Source organism: Gracilinanus agilis, chromosome 1, assembly GCF_016433145.1.
Source record: "Gracilinanus agilis isolate LMUSP501 chromosome 1, AgileGrace, whole genome shotgun sequence".
In the NCBI taxonomy this organism is placed as follows: Eukaryota; Metazoa; Chordata; class Mammalia; order Didelphimorphia; family Didelphidae; genus Gracilinanus; species Gracilinanus agilis.
This window is the reverse complement of record NC_058130.1, coordinates 295,404,874-295,427,419: the sequence shown is the minus strand read 5'-3', so window position 1 is coordinate 295,427,419 and position 22,546 is coordinate 295,404,874. Positions and strand designations below refer to the sequence as shown.

General features: G+C 33.9%; 1 protein-coding gene across 1 annotated transcript in view; it reads right to left on the bottom strand.

The window, feature by feature from the left end:
- The window catches only part of FBXL17 (F-box and leucine rich repeat protein 17), a 577,026-nt gene that overhangs the window by 57,687 nt on the left and 496,793 nt on the right, over nt 1–22,546 (bottom strand). Inside the window, exon 8 of the mRNA XM_044680303.1 lies at nt 12,085–12,227. Coding sequence (XP_044536238.1) covers nt 12,085–12,227 — 143 coding nt within the window. The remainder of the gene's footprint in view (nt 1–12,084; nt 12,228–22,546) is intronic.

Sequence of the window (22,546 nt, the reverse complement as noted above, 5' to 3'; positions counted from 1 at the left end):
AATAGTTAAAGTTCTATATTTTCTAGTTGAAAAGTTTACCTCAAAATCACACCTAGCTTTATCTCTCAAAATATTAAAAATTTTTTGAAGTCATTTTACTCTGTTAACTCAAATATAATTTGAGCTCTATTAATGACTTGCTATAAATAACTTTTCATTTCTAAAACAGAAAATATGATCCACCTTTCAAGTTATTTTAATTATAATTAAACCAAATCAAAGTTCTAAACATAGTTTACTGACATGTAAAATTGCCATAAAATTTTTTGTGGCAAACAGTACCACAAAATTCTACTTTCCCTACTATGCTGAGGAAAGTAGGCAAATTCAATTCATTTTTAAAGCAATTATACCTTCTTGGTTTTTTGCCTGAAATTTAGAGATTTCCATGAAAACCAGAGTGAGCTGAAAGTAGTTACAAGATAGACTGCATTCTCCTCACAGGGGTTGCTTGATTCTCAGGAATCTATACTGATTCCCCTTTTTAAGGTAGTAGATTTCAATGCCCTTGTAGTGATATTTAATGAATTAAGCATGAAAAACTGTAATGGTATGTGTAAATAGCAAATAAAGTCTCATTCACTTTTTAGTTAAAATTGTTAAATACAAGCTGGCTTTTTACAACTTGGGAGTAGTTCTAGCACAAAAGATTGGGGGAAGTGGTTAAAAGATCATAGTTTATCTATGAATTAATACTTTGTCCTAATTACCTTCTTGTAATTAGAAGTGGATTATAAAAGTGTATTATAAAGTGGATGGTTGACCTGGAATCATCAGGAGAAGCTGCTTTTTCAGCATCAGGAAGAGGCTCAGTGGATGGAGAGCCAGGCCTAGAGATGGGATCCTGGGTTCAAATCTGCTTTCAGACACTTCCTAGCTGTGTGACCCTGGGCAAGTCACTTAACTCCCATTGCCTAGCCCTTACTGCTCTTCTGCCTTGGAACCAATACACAGTACTGATCCCAAGATGGAAGGTAAAGATTTTAAATTAAAAACAAACAAAAACAAAAACAAAAAACCCAACAAGCTGGTAATACTTACATCTGTGTAGCTTAACATTAATTTCTAGTTGATAAAATATAGTGAAGAGGGCATCTTCAACAACCCCACCCCACTGCTACCCAAATACCTTTGCTACATACTCTGGACCTCCCTCCTATTCCTGTGCTTCAGATCTAGCAGAGGAAGAGGCTATCTATGGATATCCTAACCTTGAATTTTATAATTTTACTTAGGAAGTGATGTACACATGTGTGTAAAAATATGTTTAACAGTTTTTCTTTGATATGGTATAAATTAAGAAGTGATATCTCCTCATAATATCTTATCTTTAAGTGCTCTGTGCTGTGCGTATGCTTTTGCATACCTGTTTGTACAGGTAGAATCCTGGAGGGGAATAGCAGGGGAGTGAAACCCAAGAGCACTTTGGTTCCATGGCAATTCTAGACATGATCCCCCACAAACTATTTTTTCTTTTAAAATGATATTTCTAGCTAGTCTTAGATTACTTTTTCTAGTGGGTTTTACTGTACTATACATAATTTCTGATGAGGATGAGAAAAACTCCATTTTCTAAAAAAAAAAAAAAATTAAGTGGTCAAGGCTTTTTCTTACCTTAATTAACATCCCAAAAAATATAGTGGCCAGTTTTTCCCTAAAATTTTTTTAAACTAAAATTGAGGTCCTGGGTATTTAAGAGATGTAGAGTCCAGATTTTACAAAGCTAATTAGTTTCTATTATTTGTTTTCTCAATTAGATTCTCACTGATTTTATTAAATAAAACTTCTGGTATTTAAATAAAACAGAGGTTAAAACCATACATTTATTAAACCTTCCTTGTTATAAGAACCCATTATGAAGAAGACTGGTATTTCACATGGTAAATATAATAGCATTTATTAAAGAGCAATGAACATTTAATTCCTAAACTCTGTGCTCTATAAACTGGAGCAGAAATGGGGGGGGAGTTACAGCAGTGGTAGTTTGATGAGGAATGAATTAATTTGATTATTTTCAGGGTCCAGATCAATACTACTCAACCTCCACTGAGGCTGCCTGCAGGCAATTGGTTAATCAATGGAATCAAATAGAGGCACTTTCCTCCCTTAGTAGTGGCTCTGATCTTTTCTGGGAGAACTCTTCACGCCTGTGTAATTCTAATTTATGTCAACTATATATCAAAGACATTCCTAGCAGCTTTGGTCAGAAAATATTTTGGTGGGACTTTAAAAATCTTATCTCATATGGCAGCTCAAGCTCTTGCAATGATTATGGAAAGATCTCTAAAAGCAGATCAGATGAGTACTTCCTAATAAGAAAGGTTGATGAGACAAAGGGGGATAGAAAAATGGTAAACTTTTGCTCCTTCCAATCTGCAAATATGCAACCTCCAAGGATTTCAAATAAGATGCTTTGCCAAGGATTGTCTCCCTCAAACCTTCTCTTTAATGGTACTCCAGACGTTGGCATTTTCAAATCAAATGAACAGTGTATAAAATTAGTTCTGCATGAAGTTAAAAAAAAAGTGAAAGAGATCTTTTAAAAGCTCTAGCATTTCTTTATCCAATTGCTTTTCACAAGGGCTTGGCATCTGAAGAAGGCTATATTTATGATGTTATTCACTGCTCATAATTCAGCCATGCCGTCTCCAAAATTCTGTATTAACTCACTACTTCAGAGGTTTCTAGTACAGTATTTTATCACCAAGGCTTCCCAAAGGAGCCAAATTGCCTCTGGTGAGGCTTTTCCTTCTCAACTGCTGCCATGCCACAATGTTCATTCATTTCTCAGTTTTTTTACTCAAAACATTTTTCATTAACTCCTCAGAATTTCATTTCCATTTGCCCTAGAGCCTTGTTGATGATTTTTTAAAATTCTCTCCAGTCTGCCTGTCTCCCCAAACTGTCTGTGGTAAGTAGGAAAAGATCACATGAAGAGAAGAATAAGATCTAATTAGCATCTGTAGTTTTGTTGCTGAAAATGTAAAAATGAATTCTCTTACCTAGGACATTGATTATCCGAGGCTGCACTAACTGGTGTAAATATACTGCTCTTGTTAGAACCCTGTTGATTGTACAAGTAGTCTTAACTAAATCCACCCAATAAATGCATGTTAAGTTGATAGGTGATTTGGAGGTCAGTTCTAATTCCCAAGGTCAAGTAATTCTCTGAACAGTCTCTAAGTATATAAACTCATCCAAATTCATCAAAGGAACTTCATATAGCTTTTCTTCCCTTGTTTCTTACAATGCACTAAAGTTTAAAAGATTAAATGGCATCAGCTTCAAAACCCAGAGTGAAGCTTCTAACATGCTTATCTTCCCAGAAATCTGGAAAACTATTAAAACAAGTTTCCTAATGCAATTGCTAACTTTACAACTGAACTGAGACTACAGCATTAGTTGAGGGAGGGCCTGGATTGCTGCTTTGCTTTGAGCTCTACCAAATGTTTTAGTCAAACAAATTCACTGTTTGAAGTTTCAAATACATGTTTATTACTTGTTCTCTTTTACCACAAGTAAGAGTGAAAGAAAAGGGGGAAATATATTTTATTAAATAATTAAGACCTTTTGTTTTAATTCTTACAAATACTGAAAAAACCTACTGAGAAAAAAAGTTATCAATATAACTAAAAATCTATATTTTGAATCTGAAGCAAAGTGATTATAAATGAAGAGAATAATCAATCCATAGTTAATCCTATATTCAGTTGTGTTTGTGCATTACCCTAATCACCTGCTTCTCCTTTATATTTCCTCTTATGAACCTTAGCCATAGCCAACTAGGAACAGTTGGGAAGAACACTGAATTCAGAGTCCAAAGGGTTTATTTCAAATCTTAATTGATACTTGCCACCTTTAGTTTCAGTCTTCATCTATAAAAGAAGAATGGACTAAGTAACCTCAAAGATCTCTTTCAGTCCTCAATATATGATTTTTATGATCAATGCTACCACCTTCAAGTGGACAGGAACAGGGAAAAAACTCAAACCACTCATTAGTACTTCTGGGTGAAGGTTTAAAGAAGAAAGACATTATTTTTCTTTAATTCATTCTTTTGCAAATTACTAGAAAATAGAACTTAATATTTCCTGGCCACATATTTTTTCTTTGCTCCAAGTCAAATTTCCCTGCCATTTTCTCTCTTTTCATTTTGTCCTTCTCTTTTCCTTATTCCTCTTTCATCTTTCTATTCTCTTTCCATAGCTCCCCTTCTTTACCTTGTGTATATCTTTCATAGTGTCCTAAATTGCTTGGAAAATAGTCAAATGAAGGTTCTAGCATTGGGGTCCTGAAAATTATCATTGATAACCAGATAGTTTAAGATAATAAATTGGTTAAGTTTTTCTTTGAAAAGTACATAGAGGCTATGATGAGAAAGGTTCTAAAAATCTGTACTGTTTTTAATATGAATTTTAATGTTAAATGAAGATAGAAATAGATACCATTCTTTCATTTAATTGTTTCTTCTTAGATATCTGTCTCTCTTGAAAATGGATGAATGAGCCAGTATGATTTCCTTTTAGGAATATTCACAAATCTCAATCTTAGAAAGCTTAGATCTATTTCTATTTTATGTCATCCATAACTTGCTATTAGTCAAGATTTGGTAGAGATAGAAGAGATATAAGGATTAACTATTCAATCCTATAGGTATTATTTCAAAAGACTTTCTAACACTGTCTGATTCTTAACAAATTTTGTTTTAAAAACTGTAATATTTTATTTTTCAAAATTATAGATAAAAACAAGTATAAACATTTGTGTTTTAAAAAAAATTTAGTCCCCAAATTCTCCCTCATCACCTTATTTCTATCGCTAAAACAGTAAGCAATTGAATATAGATTATACATGTGTAGTCATGTAAAACATATTTTCATATTTGTCATGTAAAAGAACACAGAGACCAAAAAACCAACAAGAAAAATAAAAAATTTTAAAGTATGTTTTTGATCTGCATTCAGATGGATCAGTTGTTTCTCTGGAGGTGGATAGCATTTTTCACCATAAGACCTGTCTTGGATCACTGTATTGCTAAGGACAGCTAAGCCATTTACAATTGATTATTTTTTTTAAATTGCTGTTACTCTGTATGACATTCTGGTTGACCTCACTTGACTTTGCATCACTTCACAGAAGTCTTTCCAGGTTTTTAGTGATCATCTTGTTTGTCCTTTTTTATGGTATAATAGTATTCAATCACAAGCATACTCTACTATTTATTTAGCCATTTCCCAACTTCCCCTAAATTTCTAATTCTTTGATACCACAAAAAGAACTGCTATAAATATTTTTGCATTTTCAATCCTTTTGGGATACAAACATAACAGTGATATTTGTAGTGTTGTGAGGAAGATTAGATTAGGTATTGCCTTTTGGCAGAGTTCCAAATTAATTTCTAGAATGGTTGGATTAGTTCATGACTTCGCCAACTATTGCATTAGTACCTCAAGTTTCCCACATTCTCTCCAACATGCCATTTTCCTTTTCTGTCATATTATTGATAGGTGTGTGGGGTCTAACCTCAGAGTTGTTTTAATTTGCATTTCTCTAAAAAATGGTAATTTAGAGCATTTTTATATGTCTAAAAATAGTTTTGATTACTTCCCTATTCATATCTTTTCACAATTCATCAATTGGGGAATGATTTGTATTTTTAAGTCTTACTCAGTTGCCTATATATATTTTAAAAATGAAGCTTTTATTAGAGGAAATTGCTGTAATTTTTTTATGATTAATTACTGTGTATTTCCCTGTTTATCCTACTCTTTCTCCTTTCACCCTGAACATCCTCTTCTACCTTCATTCTGAACATTGATTCTACTACCTTCCCTCTAATCCAGTGATGGCCAACCTTTTGAGCTTGGTGTGTCAAAATTTGCCAAAAAAACGAGCATAACTCGGGTGGTGTGTCACTTTGAGAAAAAAAAAAGCCCATAATTTTGTGATGTTTTTAGTTTAAATAACAAAAATGTATAATTGTAATATATAACTGTATTTAATAAACCAAAATAGGAAAATTAATATAGGTAGAATTGTCATCAATAGTACACAGAGTGTCTACACTATACTACAGCAAATGTTTCATGCTTGACATGCGACTCCATACTTCTCTGTATGTGGCTGTGTGTCATCGAAAATGGCTACAAGTGTCAATGCTGACACATGTCATAGATTTGCTATCACTGCTCTAATCTGTCTTTCCTTCTATCATTACAACCCCCTTCTCTTATCAGCTTCCTATCTTATTTTCCTAGAGGATAAAATAGAATTCCATACAAAATTGAGTATATATGTTATTCCCTCTTTGAGCCAATTACAATGGGAATTTCGAGCATTCCCTCCCACTTCTCCCATCTTTCCCTCCACTGTAAATGTTCTTTCCTGCCTTTTTTATTTCATAATTTACCCTTTTCTAGCTCTCCCTTTCCTCTACTCCCAATGCATTCCTCGTTCTCATGCCTTAATTTAATTTTTAAAATTATCATCCCCTATAAATTCCATCTAAGCCTTGTAGTATATATTTATTCTAACTGCCCTAAAAGTAACAAAGTTCACAGGAGTAGCATCTTCCTAAGGAGGAATGTGAACAGTTTATCCTTATTATACCCTTTATGGTTTCTCTTTCCTGTTTACTCTTTTATGCATCTCTTGAAGCATGTATGTAAAAATCAGATTTTTTTTTCAGTTCTGTTCTTTTTATCAGGAATGCCTGAAAGTTCTATTTCACTGAATATACATGTTTCCTTTGAAGGATTTTACATAGTTTTCCTGGGTGGATGATTCTTGGTTGTAATCTTAGATCCTTTGTCCTCTGGAATATCATATTCTATGCCCTCTGATCCTTTAATATAGAAACTACAAAATCTTGTGTTATACTGTGGCTCCATGATATTTGGATTGATTCCTTTTATTTGCTTGTGATATTTTCTCCTTGACCTGAGAGCTCTGAAATTTGGCTATAATATTCCTGGGAGTTTTAAAAAATTATAATAAAATTTAAATTTTCCCAAATTCTATGTCAATACAATTTTTTGATATTCATTTCCCAATATTTTGCAATCCATGTTTTCTCTCCCCCTCCTACCCTTCCTATCTCTACAAGAAGACAGTGATATGACATAGGTTATGTATATATGTATATGTACACATATACATATATAATCAAACATAATGCTTACATTAGAGAAAAGTTCAAGGACAAAATAAAGTAAAAAATTTGCATTTGGACTCTGCTCTTGCTATGATGGTTAATATCCTTTTTTTCATCATGAGTCTCTTGGAATTGTCCTGGCTCTATGTCTTATTGATAATAGTTAATTCACAGTTGATCGTCATACATTATTGTTGCTACTATATACAATGTTCTCCTGGTTCTGCTCACTTCACTTTGAATCATTTCATAGATGTCTTTCCAAGGTTTTTTTGTTACTATCTTGTCATTTCTTATGGCACAATAGTATCACGTTATAATAATTTACCAGAACGTTCTTAGTCATTCCCCAATTGAAGGACATCTCTTCAGGTTCCATTCTTTACCACTACAAAAAGAGCTGGTGTAAGATTTTGTACAAGTAGGTTCTTTCCTCCTATCTTTAATCTCTTTTGCATATAGACCTAGTAATGGTATCACTGGGTTCAAAGGTACAATTTGATGGCCCTCTGGCTATTATTTCAGATGGCTCTCCAGAATGGTTGTATCAGTTCATAGCTCCACCAGCAATATATTAGTGTCTGGATTTGTTCACATTTACTCCTACATTTGTCATTTTTGTTTTTTGGTCATGTTAGTCAATCTGATGGGTATGAGGTGGTATCTCAGAGTTGTAATAATGTGCAGGCCTCTGTTTTTTAATATGACTAAAGATAGTTCTAATTTCTCTTTCTTTATTTTCTCTTTCTTCGTTTCTTTCTTTTTCTTTCTTTCTTTCTTTAGAATATTCAAGATTTTTCCCTCCCCTCTTTCCTCCCCCAATCCCAGAGCTGACAAGCAATTCCACTGGATTATACATGTATCATTGTTTGAAACCTATTTATATATTATTCATATTTGCAATAAAATGACCTCTTAACATCAAAACTCTAATCATATCCATATCAAACCACGTGATTGATCTTAGGTTTTTTTTCTGTGTTTCTGCTCCACAGTTCTTTCTCTGGATGTGGATAGCATTCTTTCTCATAAGTTCCTATGGATTGTCTGGGTCATTGAATTGTTTCTTTTTTTTTTTTAACCCTTAACTTCTGTGTATTGGCTCCTAGGTAGAAGAGTGGTAAGGGTGGACAATGGGGGTCAAGTGACTTGCCCAGGGTCACACAGCTGGGAAGTGTCTGAGGCCGGATTTGAACCTAGGACCTCCTGTCTCTAGGCCTGACTCTCAATCAACTGAGCTACCCAGCTGCCCCACAATGCATTGTTACTAGTAGAGAAGTCTGTTACATCCAATTGTGCCATAATGTATCAGTCTCTGTGTACAACGTACTCCTGGTTCCACTCCTTTGGCTCTGCAGCAATTCCTGGACGTCATTCCAGGACACATGAAATTCTTCCAGTTCATTATCCCTTTCTGCACAATAATATTCCATCACCATCAGATACCACAATTTGTTCAGCCATTCCCCAATCAATGGATACCCCCTCATTTTCCAATTTTTTGCCACCACAAAGAGCATAGCTATAAATATTTTTGTACAAGTCTTTTTCCTATTATGTTTTTGGGAGTACAAACTCAACAGTGGTATGGCTGGATCAAAGGACAGGCAGTCTTTTAAAGCCCTTTGGGAATAATTCCAAATTGTCCTCCAGATTAGATGGATTAAAGTTTTAATTTCTTCATCTGAGAATTGCCTATTCACATTCTTTGACTATTTGTCAGTTCGGAAATACTGTGTGATCTTATACATTTGACTTGATTTTCTATATATTTTAGAAATGTAGTCTTTTTCAGAGTGACTTGTTATAAAAGGTTTTTTCCCAGTTTGTTGTTTGCTTTTTATCCTTGGTTGTTCCTGAGGCTTTTACTTTGCGATCACTTTCAGAGGGTGATGGGTCAATTCTTTCGATCTCTATTTTGCCCTCTTGTTCTCAAATATCAAAGGCAGTTTTCCTTGATAATTTCTTGAAAGATTATGTCTAGACTTTTTTTGATCATGAATGTGAGGAAATCTAATAATTTAAAAATGATCTCTGATGTATTTTTCTAGTTCAACTGCTTTTCCAATGAGATATTTTACATTTTCTTCTATTTTTTTATTATTTTAATTTTGTTTAATTGTTCCTTGATATCTCATGTAATCATTATTTTCCACCTCTCCAATTCTAATTTTTAAGAAATTACTTTCCTTAGTGAGCTTTTAAACTTTCTTTTCTATCAGGTCAATTCTACTTTTTGAGAAGTAATTTTCTTCAGTGAATTTTTAAACATCATTTTTTTTCATGTGATCAACTCTGTTTTTTAAGAAGTTCTTCCCTTCAGTGAATTTGTGTGCCTCTTTTACCATTTTGTCTATTCTATTTTTAAGGTGTCTTTTTCTTTGGCATTTTTTTGTATCTTTTTTACCAAGTTGTCAACCTTTTTTCATGGTTTTCTTGCATCACTCCCCTCATTATTTTCCCCAATTTTTCTTCTACTCTTTGTTTTAAAAAATCCTTTTTGAGCTCTTCTAGGAACTCTTTTTGAGCCTGAGAACAATTCACATTTTTCTGTTAGGCATTAGATGTAATAGTTTTGACTTTATTGTCTGATTTTGTATTTTGATCTTTCCTTTCACTACAGTAACTTCCTATAGTCAGGTTCTTTTTTTTTGTTGTATGCTCATTTTTCCAGTTTATTTCTTGAATTTTAACATGAGAACTTTAAAATTAGACTCTTCTCCTGGGGTGGAGGGGTCATTGTCTCAAACTTCAAGTTTTTTGTGTAGCTACTTTCAGAGCTGGTCCTGAGAGTGTGTAAGTTTTCAATTCCTCCAAGGTGGTATGATCTAAAAAGGGGTGTGTCTACTCCTCTCCTGGCTGTTGCTCTAGTCTAGACTGTGTTCCATTCTCACTCTGGTGCAATAGACCTTCCCTGTCAATCTTTTAGGTTGTTTTGGACTGAAAATTGTTTTATCCTCTCATTTTATGGACTCTACCACTCCAGATTTGCTTTGAAGTATTATTTTTAAAAGTTGTTTGCAGGAGAGTATGGGAGAGCTCAGGTGACTTATTGCCTTTTCTCTGACATCTTAACTCCACCCCTTCTCTTATGAAACTTTTAAAAACAAAATCCAAAGTAAATTTAGGCATTTTAGTATAAAAGATAGTGTAAATTCATTTATATTTTGCCCTTAACAATACTGCAATGAAAATGAGAGTGGATCAGGAAGGGAATGCAGCAGTACGGGGTGCTGTTGATGTCCTCCAACCCATATCTTGATGAAATTCATCCCTAAGTCTCAAATCAGACAAGTACACTAAAACAATTCTTTAACCCACTATCATAAGTTTCATGTAAGCCAGTAAATATACACCTTTGGGTGATACTGTCCTGTAACTCATAGGACACATGATTTTCCATTCTTAAAATTTTGATATAGTGTATAGTGTATATAGTGCTGGTGTAAAGACTCTAAAAGAGGATACCCTATGGGGAAAAAAATGTGACCTTACAGAATAGATGTGTCTGTTTTAAAACCTAAATATTTTGATGTCCTTAAGTATTTTTTGAAATCTCATTCTGAGTGGATAGGGGCAGGGAGCCTTCCTTTGTTGTCATGGTTTCTTCAGCTTTTTTTGTATGTGACGATAAAATTAAAGTAAGTTTATTTAGGTAAGCAACAAATTTATTTAAAATAAGTTAGTAGAGCCTTTATTGAGACTATATCTCACAAATGTTGCTTAGCTACTAACTCAGGCTTCTATCTATAAGACTATAAGACTATATATAATAAGATTATAATAAGGATTATATAACATAATCAAATTGTGGAGGATGAGCATTGTTTTGTATTTTTTCTTTTTGGTTTGGGGCTAAATATTCTTGTTAGAATATACAAAATGACACAACACAACACATCTATTCTTCCTAAATTTGTCTGGAATTACCATTTTAAAGTTAAAAGTAATATATAATCACAAAACTTTTCTCAGAAAGTGTCATGGGCAGAATGGCTGAAGCTGGGCTTTATAGCCACTGTGGGCTAATTTAAAAGTATTTTCAACGCAGCTGTTGACTGAGCTGATTTTGCTTGTTCCCAGGGACAAGAATTTTCGGAGGGCAACCCCCGCCCCCCAGTCTCCCTAGCCTCATCTCTGCACTTTCTGTTGTTATGTAAAACATTTTATGCTTCTCTTGGCTATATGAGACTCTCTAAATGTATTTAATTCTACCCCACCTCTGCCTCTCTTTAGTACTTCTGACTCCGGTGCTAAGTGGGGACCCTAGATTGCAATTTCCTTGCCTTGATTAAAGACCATTTATTATCACTACTTTGGTAGTTCTTTTTATTTCAGGATGATAGTATTAATCCAGTATTTTCAGTTCTACATTTACCCTTATGGCATGTCCCATCTGTCCTTGAGACTGATTCATGATATTTTTTTCCTAACTATATAATTCACTTACATAAAACATTGTATAATGTGTTAGTATCCTATCACCCTATAAGACTCATGAGGGCAATGGCCAAGTCTAATTTAAACTTTTTTATCCCCTTCCCCCTATCCTGATACTTTGTACACTTAGTAAATATTTACTAAATGAATGAACAAATAGATGAATCATATGCTGAGAGGCATGATGCCCATGTTGTTCTTTGATTTAAACCAAACCAATCCCAAAGTAGTAGTAAACAGGTCTAAATACTCATGAAAAAAAACCATGTGGAACAGGTCTAATCTGAGTTAAGAAATGTGGAATTCTGGAGACAATTTGATTATTAGAAATATTAAAATCAAAACTTTATTGTCTATTTCATGCTCTCTAGAGACTTAAGCATGTGGTGTTATAATTGTTAAATGCAAAAAATGCAAAATTAATCAACAGTTATCAGACATCTTTTTATATTTATTCTAACAGTCAATTCAACTTAATACAAATTTCTTACCTTATCACATCTCATCAGCCCTAAATATCTGAGAGACTTGCTGCTCTGTGCAATCAGGGTTGCTCCCTGATCTGTGATTTCTTTACACCATCCAACATCTACAGTCTCTATTGTCATGCTGTATCGTCCAATGGCTATCAGTGCTGCAAAGATGAAAATGGGGAGAGAAGGAAAGTATAAAAATACAGACTGGGAACCAATGACTCAAAAATGTTTCTGTTTTCAATGATCTGGGTATACTTTCTATGTAATTCATTTTTCCCCAAATGGAATCATATTTGAATGTGCTATAAGAGCTTATTTCTTAAAGGATTCCTATGAGTGAAAGAAAGAATGAATGAATTGCTTATTGTGTGCCAAGAACTTGTGACAAACACAAAAGCAAGGATAGTTTCTGCCCTTGAAGAGCATGATCAAAATGAGGTATTTATTTTGGTTTTGAAAATGCATGGTGAATGGAGTAGATGACATACACCTTTACATGAATAATGACAGTTTTGATTTGATCATGATTCCAGATTTGGGGGGCAGGGAGATGGAGGTGGTACATGGACAGCAAGATGGAATGTGGCTAGACTTGGGCCTATGTACAATTATGTACAACTGAAGCCAATCAGGACAATCAAGATGGAAGTGAAGTCCTCCCCGGCAGTTATCCTTCTTTAAGTTAACAAAAGGTTACATTTTGAAAATTAAAAATTCCAGATTATCGTAATAAATGATCAAAAGATATGAATAGATAGATCAAGAAATCAAAGATACATATGACCATATGAAAAAATGCACTAAATCATTAATGATTAGAAGAATACAAATCAAAACAACTATGAAATATTTCACACCTAGCAGATTGGCTAAAACAATAAAAGAGAAAAATGACAAATGTGAGAAAAGAATATGGGTGGGGCAGCTGAGTGGCTAAGTGGATTGAGAGCCAGACTCAGAGATGGGAGGTCCTGGGTTCAAATCTGGTCTCAGACAGTCCTAGCTGTGTAACCCAGGGCAAGTCACTTAACCCCCATTGCCTAGCCCTTACCATTCTTCTGTCTTGGAACCAATACATAGTGTTGACTCTAAGGTGGAAGGTAAGGGTTTTTTTTTTCCCCCCCTTTAAGGTGGATATGGAAAAACAGGGACACTGATACATTGTTGATGGAACTATGAACTGATCTAACCATTTCAAGAAAGTAATTTGGAATTATTCTCAAAGAGTTATAAAACTGTGTATGCCTTTTGATCCAGTAATACCTCTATTGGGTTTATTGCCTAATGTGATCAAGGAAAAAGCAAAAAAACTATATGTTTCAAAATATTGATAGCAGCTCTCTTTTTGTAGTGGCAAAGAACTGGAAGCTGAAGGGATAGCTATCAATTGGGGAATGGATGAAAAACTTGTTATATATTATTTGTAATGGAATACTACAATGAGCAGAAGTGAGTAGAATTAGGAGAACACTGTACTCAGTAATAATATTAATGTATGATTATCAACTGTGAATGACTTAATTATTATCAACAAGGCAAAAAATCCAAGACAACTCCAATCAAGATAACTCAGAATGAAAAAGGATATCCACTGCCATAGAAGGAGCAGATAGAGTCTGAATGCAAATTGAAATACACCTTTTTTCACTTTATTTCCTCCATGAATTTTTCTCTAGTGTAAGCAATATGTGTCTTGCTTCATAACATGATGAACATGGACATTTGTGTTATATGATAATATATATGTACAACTTACACCATATTACCTGCCTTCTTGGGAGGGGAAGAGGATAGAAGGGAGGTTAAAAAAAAGAATATGGTAGACATTTTTGGACATAGTTAATGTGAGAATTTGTTTCCCTTTATTATATATTTATAACAAATAATATGTATTATGTTAAATATCTTGTTATATATAAAATAAAATAACTCAAAAACCCTACATATTAAATTTTATATAACAAAAATCATCTTGTTCATGACTCCTAAGTTTCTTTATGTCTTCTGTGCATTTTATGTTTTTATTGATGAACTTTATTTTTTTCATCTCTCTCCTTACTTACTAATACTTTCCTCTGACCTATCCTAAGAAATTCTACCTTTTAATAAATAAGCAGAGTCAAGGAAAACAAATAAAAATATTGGTCATGTCTGAAAAAACAAACAAACAAAAATATTTTCATGAAGTACCTACGTGGTATAATGGGAAGCTCACAGTATATAGAATTGAGGAATCTGGGTTTGTGAGCAAATCACTTCATCCCCCTGAGAGGTACTGTTTAATAATAAATACCTGGCAGAGAGTAGACTTATAAATGCTTGTGAATTAATTGATTTTTCCACATTTAGAACAATACTTTTGGTAAAAACAGTACTTTTAATAGTGATCTAGAGGAAAGAAATTAAAATAAAATTTCAAAATATCTTTTTGTTTGTGGTTAATAAACTAAGAGAAGTAATGAAAAGTTACTTAAATATTCTCAGAAAACTAGCTTTAAACACTCTTTAGAGGTGTGCTATAGTGCAAACAAATTTTTCTACCAATTGACATAATTCTTTCCATCTGTTCATATCCTGTAAAATGTTAAAGAATATCACATTTTCTACATTAGTCTTCCTTAGTGAATCCTATATTTCCCCTTTAGGAATTAAGAATATATTACATATACTGTTGAATTTAATCTGTACCATGCTACAGTTGAGTGAAAGGAAATGCATTTGATATGGTAAATTTCCTATACTTTATCAGAGGCTTTCTCCTATATTAACACACAAAATAAATGCTGTAGTTTTAAAACTATGGCAGTATCTCAAGTCGATCTGAATTTTTGGAACTTCTCCATTATTAAAGTAGAGGGGTCTTATCTTATAATAAAATTATAATATATGCCTTATTACTCTACAGCTGTATTACATATCATCCCATGAGAGGAATCTTAGAGATGACCAATAATAGTATATTTGGTTCATATATGTTTCTTTACAAATTTATGATCATATATGTATTTATTTATAAATTATGAACATATTCTCTACTTCAAATAAATTTAAGTTATTTATTTTTACTTATTATTTATTTTTCCTCCCCCTCGACATAACCCCCCAAAACTTTCTCCTGAAGTTGCTAGTCATCGCTAAAGGAAAACACAAAAAAATGATATGACACTCCCACATTTAGATGTACAGCTAGAAAAGTCCTTAGAGGCCATCTAATACAATACCCTCCATTTACAAAGGATGGATCTGAAGTCTAGAGTGGTAAAGGAACCTGCCTAAGATAACAAAGGTATTAAGAATTAACTAATCACATAACTGGAGGCCTGTACCTTTTTCAAAGTACAAAGGTACTATTTTGCAAAATCTCTCTTCTCAAGGCTTTAATTACCTAAAAGAATTAGCAGTGAATAATAACTTTCTTTTCCCATGTGGAATATAATTCTTTTTTAAAAACAATTTGTTCGATTACTCATCATGGCTTTTAAAATTATTAACAATGATAAAATACTCATGAATAGTTTCTCCTCAAAAAATACTACTAGACAGGATTTTTTTGTTGTTGTTCATTGTGTTGCTGACTTGCTATTACTTTCAATCTATCATATATTTTTTGTCTCTAAAATTAAGCAAATCCATTGACTAGGAAAAAATAAAAACACAAGACAGGCTGCCTTGCTAATAATCAAAGTTTTTTGATATGGACTGAATTGCTTTTTTTGTGGGGGAAAAAACCCTAATCCCTTTTCAAGATATTCCTCTACTTAAAATAGATAATTATTGGTCTTCATGTAATTATCATCTTCATGAGATATGCTGTTGACATTTTATTTTTCACTAACTATAAATTCTCTGGTGTAACCACAGTGTTGTAATCTTTACAAGTACAGTTCATTGTAATTCACAGATATCTGGATGCATTATCTGAATATAATATATCCAAATAGAGATCAAAATGGTGAAGTAAAAATCTCATCATTGTGCAAAATAAAATTTTGTTCATTCAGAGAGCTGTGAATTATGCTGAGACAAATGTACAATCTTAGTGACTAAAATGTCTACAGAAGCTGTTTCAAAAAGAAAGATGGCCCAATCATGAGATAAACCCTAGTCTAGCTTTTCTTTTCCTAAACACACATACTAGTTCTCCCAAAAATTAAGGGTCCGGAATCCAAACCTTCAGTGAGGAAGGACAAGAGGACAAGAAGATCTCCTCTACTACTTACCTTTAAAAGTGATCTCTTAGTCTAACTACTAAGGCAGCTCGTATTTTTGGATGGAATTCCACTCATTGTGAAGTTTTTCCTGACAATAAGCTTAAATTTGCCTCTTTGTAGCCTCAATATATTGTTCTTAGTTCTGTCCTCTAGGTCGAAAAGAACAAATATGATTCTTCTTCCCCATGATAGTCCTTTAAATACCTGAAGAGACTAAAATTATATTGCATTGCTGGCCTCAGAATACAATGACATATCCAGGAATAGGACAAGTTCCTGAGTCCTTGTGTTATTTAGGAGATGGAAAACTGGGATCTCATCACTCTCTTCAAGGTTGCCAAATGATTTTTTAATTGACAAATCCAAAAGCCTTTATTTAGGCATCCCTCTTGATCATTTTATAGCATTTGAAACTGTTGACAATTACATCTTCCTAGATAAAAACCCTCTTCTCTTTATTTTCTTGTAACAAGTATTCTTTCTTGGTCCTTCTATCTGTCTGACTTCTCAATTTCAATTTCCAGGAGGATGATAGACCATGAAGCAGGATAATCACATACAATGTGACTCCTAATTAATGATCTACCACAAGGCACTGTTGTAAGACCTTCTTTTCTTTCTGTATATTCTCTTGTGGTAATTTTGTCAAACTATAACAGGCTCACAATCATATGGCTTTATACATAGAATGAGGCTGAGGACTTTTGTTTCTCCATCATTTTAGATGTTAATATTACAAAGTAGAGAGATATCCAAGACCAGAGTCCATGCCTGGTCGAAATCAGCTTCCTCAGAAATGACATAATTCCTGATCCAACCATTCTGGAAGGTAATTTGGTACTCTGCCTGTAAGTTAAGATTTGCAAGGATTTGCAAGAAGCCATGCCTTTGGGCAGGGTTTCCATTTGGACACTTGGAATCATGGGAGATTCCTGATGCCACACGAGGGCATGAGACTAATCGTCGGTTGGGCTGTGCCCTATATGAGGGGGAGAGAAACTGGACCCAGGGACTCATTCTGGAGCCGGGGATGAAGGGTGGTTGGGTTCAAATCTTTTTCTCCAAAATTTATTAGTCTAGCCAAGTATCAACCAGCATACCTGAAAGTTACAGGATTACTACTGAACTTTAGGATCAATCATCAGCATCCATCAAATTATTACAGAAGATTTATCTATCTAAATATCTTCATTCAAGCTGCAATTTAATTCTTCTAGAGGCAGGCAGTGTCCACTAAAGCAGGCCAAATAAGGCCAGTGGGCCTTTCTGGCCCAGCTCAGCTATCAACATTCTAAAGTTGTTAGATTACACACACACACACACACACACACACACACACACACACACACACACACTTTGGGTTAAGCTTAGACTTCATTTAGGGATTCCTAAAACTCTCTTCCCTTCTTTCAGTTCCCCTTGTTGTTTGATTACCTCAAGTAAAATCTTTGTTTATAAAACTCAAACCAGTTATTGACCTTTGTGGGTTGGCCTGGCAACAAGATAGCTTCAAAAGGAGTTTTAGGGAATTTGAAGGGATAGAGTGGGATCCAGCTTTACTCTCTGAAGATGAGATAAAGTACCATCATCAATATTAATAGTCAGATGCAATACTGATTATCACTGATATTCTAATAATATTGATTCAATTAACATCAGTTAAACATCAATTGATACCAGAAGGCTAGTCTTCCTGAAGATCTATATTGTGATTGGTTGAGGGTATTCTACAGGAAGACTAGCATGGCATCAGGAATCTCCCAAGATTCCAAGTGTCCAACTGGAAACCCTGCCCAAAGGCATGGCTTCTTGCAAATCCTTGCAAAACTTAATTTACATGCCCCATGGGCTTTAAAAGACTGCCTGTCCTTTGATCCAGCCATACCACTGCTAGGTTTATACCCCAAAGAGATAAGATAAAAGACCTGTACAAAAATATTTATAGGCACAATCTTTGTGGTGGCAAAAAAATTGGAAAATGAGGATCACTTTGTTTGGGGAATGGCTGAACAAATTGTGGTATCTGTTGGTGATGGAATACTATTGTGCTAAAAGGAATAATGAACTGGAACGGCCTCCACAAACTGATGTAGAGTGAAAGGAACAGAACCAGGAGAACATTATACACAGAGACCAATACACTGTGGCACAATTGAACATAATGGACTTCTCTACTAGTAGCAATGAAATGATGCAGGACAATTCTGAGAGTCTTACCAGAAAGAACACTACCCACATCCAGAGAACAACCGTGGGATTAGAAACACAGAAGAAAAAAACATTTCCTTGATCACATGGTTGAATGGGGATATGATTGGGAATGAAGACTCTAAAGCAGTGATTCCCAAAGTGGGAGCCAACGCCCCCTGGTGGATGCTGCAGTGTTCCAGGAGGGCAGTGACGGTCACAGGTGCATTTATCTTTCCTATTAATTGCTATTAAAATTTAAAAAAAATTAATTTCCAGGGGGCTAAGTGATATTTTTTCTGGAAAAGGGGCGGTAGGCCAAAAAAGTTTGGGAACCACTGCTCTAAAGGATGATTCTATTGTAAATATTAACAATATGGAAATAGATCTTGATTGGTGACATATAAAACCCAGTTGAATTTCTTGTTGGCTATGGAAGGGGCTAGGGAGGAGGGAAGGGAAAGAATACAAATCACGTAACCATGGGGCAAAAAGCCTAAAACAAACAAATAAATAAATGGATGCCGTAATCCCTTCTTGATTCTGGAAGAAAATTCACTCTTTTAGATCTTTGCTCCTGGAATCTTGTTTGGTTAGGTAGCAGAGTGGATAAAGTGCTTGGCCTAGAGTCAGGAAGGCATCTTCCTGGATTCAAATATGGTGTCAGAAATTTACTTGTTGTGTAACCCTTGGCAAGTCACTTAATCCTGTTGATCTCAGTTTCTTTATCTGTAAAATGAACAGGAGAAGGAAATGGCAAAACACTTCAGTATCTTTGCCAAAAAAAAACAAAAAAAACAGGGAATAGGATCAAAAATGAGTCGGACACAACCAAACAACAACCATAACTTAGGATCTTAGGCAACTTAATCTGCTCCTCTATAGAATAGGGATAATAATATTTCCTCCTAAAATAATATCTGGGTTGTGAGTTTAAAATTGAACCAATATAAAAAAGCACTTTGTAAAAAGTAAAAGGTCTATGGGAATGAAAACAATTTTATAAGTACATAGACAAGTTAATGGTAAAGGTCATCTAGGTCCATCAATTGTAAGTACATTTGTAGACTGAACTTATATTGATATTTTCTAAATGTACTTTACAACTCCTATCTTCACTAGAAAATCTGGCATACAAGTATATATTTTTAAGGGATTTTGTTTCCAACAAAATCTTTAGCACCCTCTTGTTATGTTACAGAGCCTTCAGAAAGGATACTAAATAAGCCAAGTATGCTTGATTATGCTCAAAATCTACAAATTTATTGATCAATGATATCAATTATTGATATCCAAATGATGGGTATCAATAACACACACAGAGTCTACAATAGTTTTATATATTTTCTGGGTAAGATAAAATTATATAACTTCCAAAGGCAAAATTCATCAATTCTTTTGTAGAAAGCACAGACTATTTCTTAAATACTATGAAACCCATTTTAACAATGAAGTCACAAAAGGAAAACTTTAAAGCAGCAAATTAGATTTACCATTTCATTGAAGAGAATGACAATGATGAGACATCCTACCAAACTCTGTGGGATGCGGCCAAGGCAGTACTCAGGGGGAAATTTATATCCTTGAGTGCATATATTAACAAATTAAGGAGGGCAGAGATTAATGAATTGGGCATGTAACTCAAAAAACTAGAAAGCGAGCAAATTAAAAACCCCCAGATGAAAACTAAATTAGAAATACTAAAAATTAAGGGAGAAATTAGTATTAAAATTGAAAGTAAAAGAACTATTGAATTAATAAATAAGACTAGAAGCTGGTATTTTGAAAAAACAGATAAAATAGACAAAGTACTGGTTAATCTAATAAGAAAAAGGAAAGAAGGAAACCAAATTGACAGTATTAAAAATGAAAAGGGAGACTTCACATCTAATGAGGGGGAAGTTAAGGCAATCATTAAGAACTATTTTGCCCAATTATATGGCTACAAATATAACAATTTAGGAGATATAGACGAATATTTACAAAAATATAAATTGCCTAGATTAACAGCAGAAGAAATAGAATACCTAAATAATCCCATATCAGAAATAGAAATTGAACAAGCCTTTGAAGAACTCCCTAAGAAAAAATCACCAGGACCTGATGGATTCACAAGTGAATTCTATCAGACATTCAAAGAGCAACTAATCTCAATACTATACAAGTTATTTTATATGATAAGCAAAGAAGGAGTCCTACCAAATTCCTTTTATGACACAAATATGGTACTGATCCCTAAGCCAGGTAGACCAAAAACAGAGAAAGAAAACTATAGACCAATCTCCCTAATGAACATAGATGCAAAAAACTTAAATAGAATACTAGCAAAGAGACTCCAGCAAGTAATTAAGAAGATCATCCACCATGCTCAGGTGGGATTTATACCAGGAATGCAAGGATGGTTCAACATTAGGAAAACCATCCACATAATTAACCATATCAACAGTCTAAGAAACAAAAATCACATGATTATCTCAATAGATGCTGAAAAAGCCTTTGACAAAATACAGCATCCATTCCTATTGAAAACACTGGAAAGTATAGGAATAGAAGGACCTTTCCTAAAAATAATAAACAGTATATACCTAAAACCATCAACAAACATCATATGCAATGGGGATAAATTAGAAGCCTTCCCAATAAGATCAGGAGTAAAACAAGGATGCCCATTATCACCTCTATTATTCAACATAGTACTAGAAACACTAGCAGTAGCAATTAGAGAAGAAAAAGAAATTGAAGGTATCAAAATAGGCAATGAGGAGACTAAGCTATCACTCTTTGCAGATGATAAGATGGTCTACTTAAAAAATCCTAGAGAATCAACTAAGAAGCTTGTAGAAATAATCAAGAACTTTAGCAAAGTTGCAGGATACAAAATAAATGCACATAAATCATCAGCATTTCTATACATTTCCAACACATTAGAGCAGCAAGAGGTAGAAAGAGAAATACCATTTAAAATCACCCTAGACAATATAAAATACTTGGGAATCTATCTACCAAAACAAACACAGCAATTATATGAAAACAATTACAAAACACTTTCCAAACAAATAAAACTGGATCTAAACAATTGGAAAGCCATTGATTGCTCATGGGTAGGATGGGCTAACATTATTAAAATGACCATTCTACCCAAATTAATATACCTATTTAGTGCCATACCTATCAAACTACCAAAAAACTTATTTACTGAATTAGAAAAAACTATAACAAATTTCATTTGGAATAACAAAAGATCAAGAATATCAAGGGAAATAATGAAAAAAAATGTGAAGGAAGGGGGCCTAGCAGTACCAGATATTAAACTATACTATAAAGCAGTAGTCATCAAAACAATATGGTACTGGCTGAGAGACAGAAGGGATGATCAGTGGAATAGACTTGGGGTAAATGATGTCAGCAAGACAGTGTATGATGAATCCAAAGAGCCCAACTTTTGGGACATGAATCCACTATTTGACAAAATCTGCTGGGAAATTGGGAAAACAATATGGGAGAGATTAGGTTTAGATCAACATCTCATACCCTACACCAAGATAAATTCAGAATGGGTGAATGACTTGAATATAAAGAGGGAAACTATAAATAAGTTAAGTGAACACAGAGTAGTATACTTGTCAGATCTCTGGGAAAGGAAAGATTTTAAAACCAAGCAAGAGTTAGAGAAAAATTACAAAATGTAAGTTCAATGGTTTTGATTATATTAAACTAAAAAGCTTTTGTACAAACAAAAACAATGTAGTCAAAATCAGAAGGGAAACAACAAATTGGGAAAAAATCTTTATAACAAAAAACTCTGACAGGGATCTAATTACTCAAATATACAAGGAGTTAAAGCAATTGTATAAAAAATCAAGGCATTCCCCAATTGATAAATGGGCAAGAGACATGAATAGGCAATTTTCAGGTAAAGAAATAAAAAATATCAATAAGCACATGAGAAAGTGTTCTAAATCTCTAATAATTAGAGAAATGCAAATCAAAAGAACTCTGAGGTATCACCTCACACCTAGCAGATTGGTTAAAATGAAAGAAGGGGAGAGTAATGAATGCTGGAGGGGATGTGGCAAAAT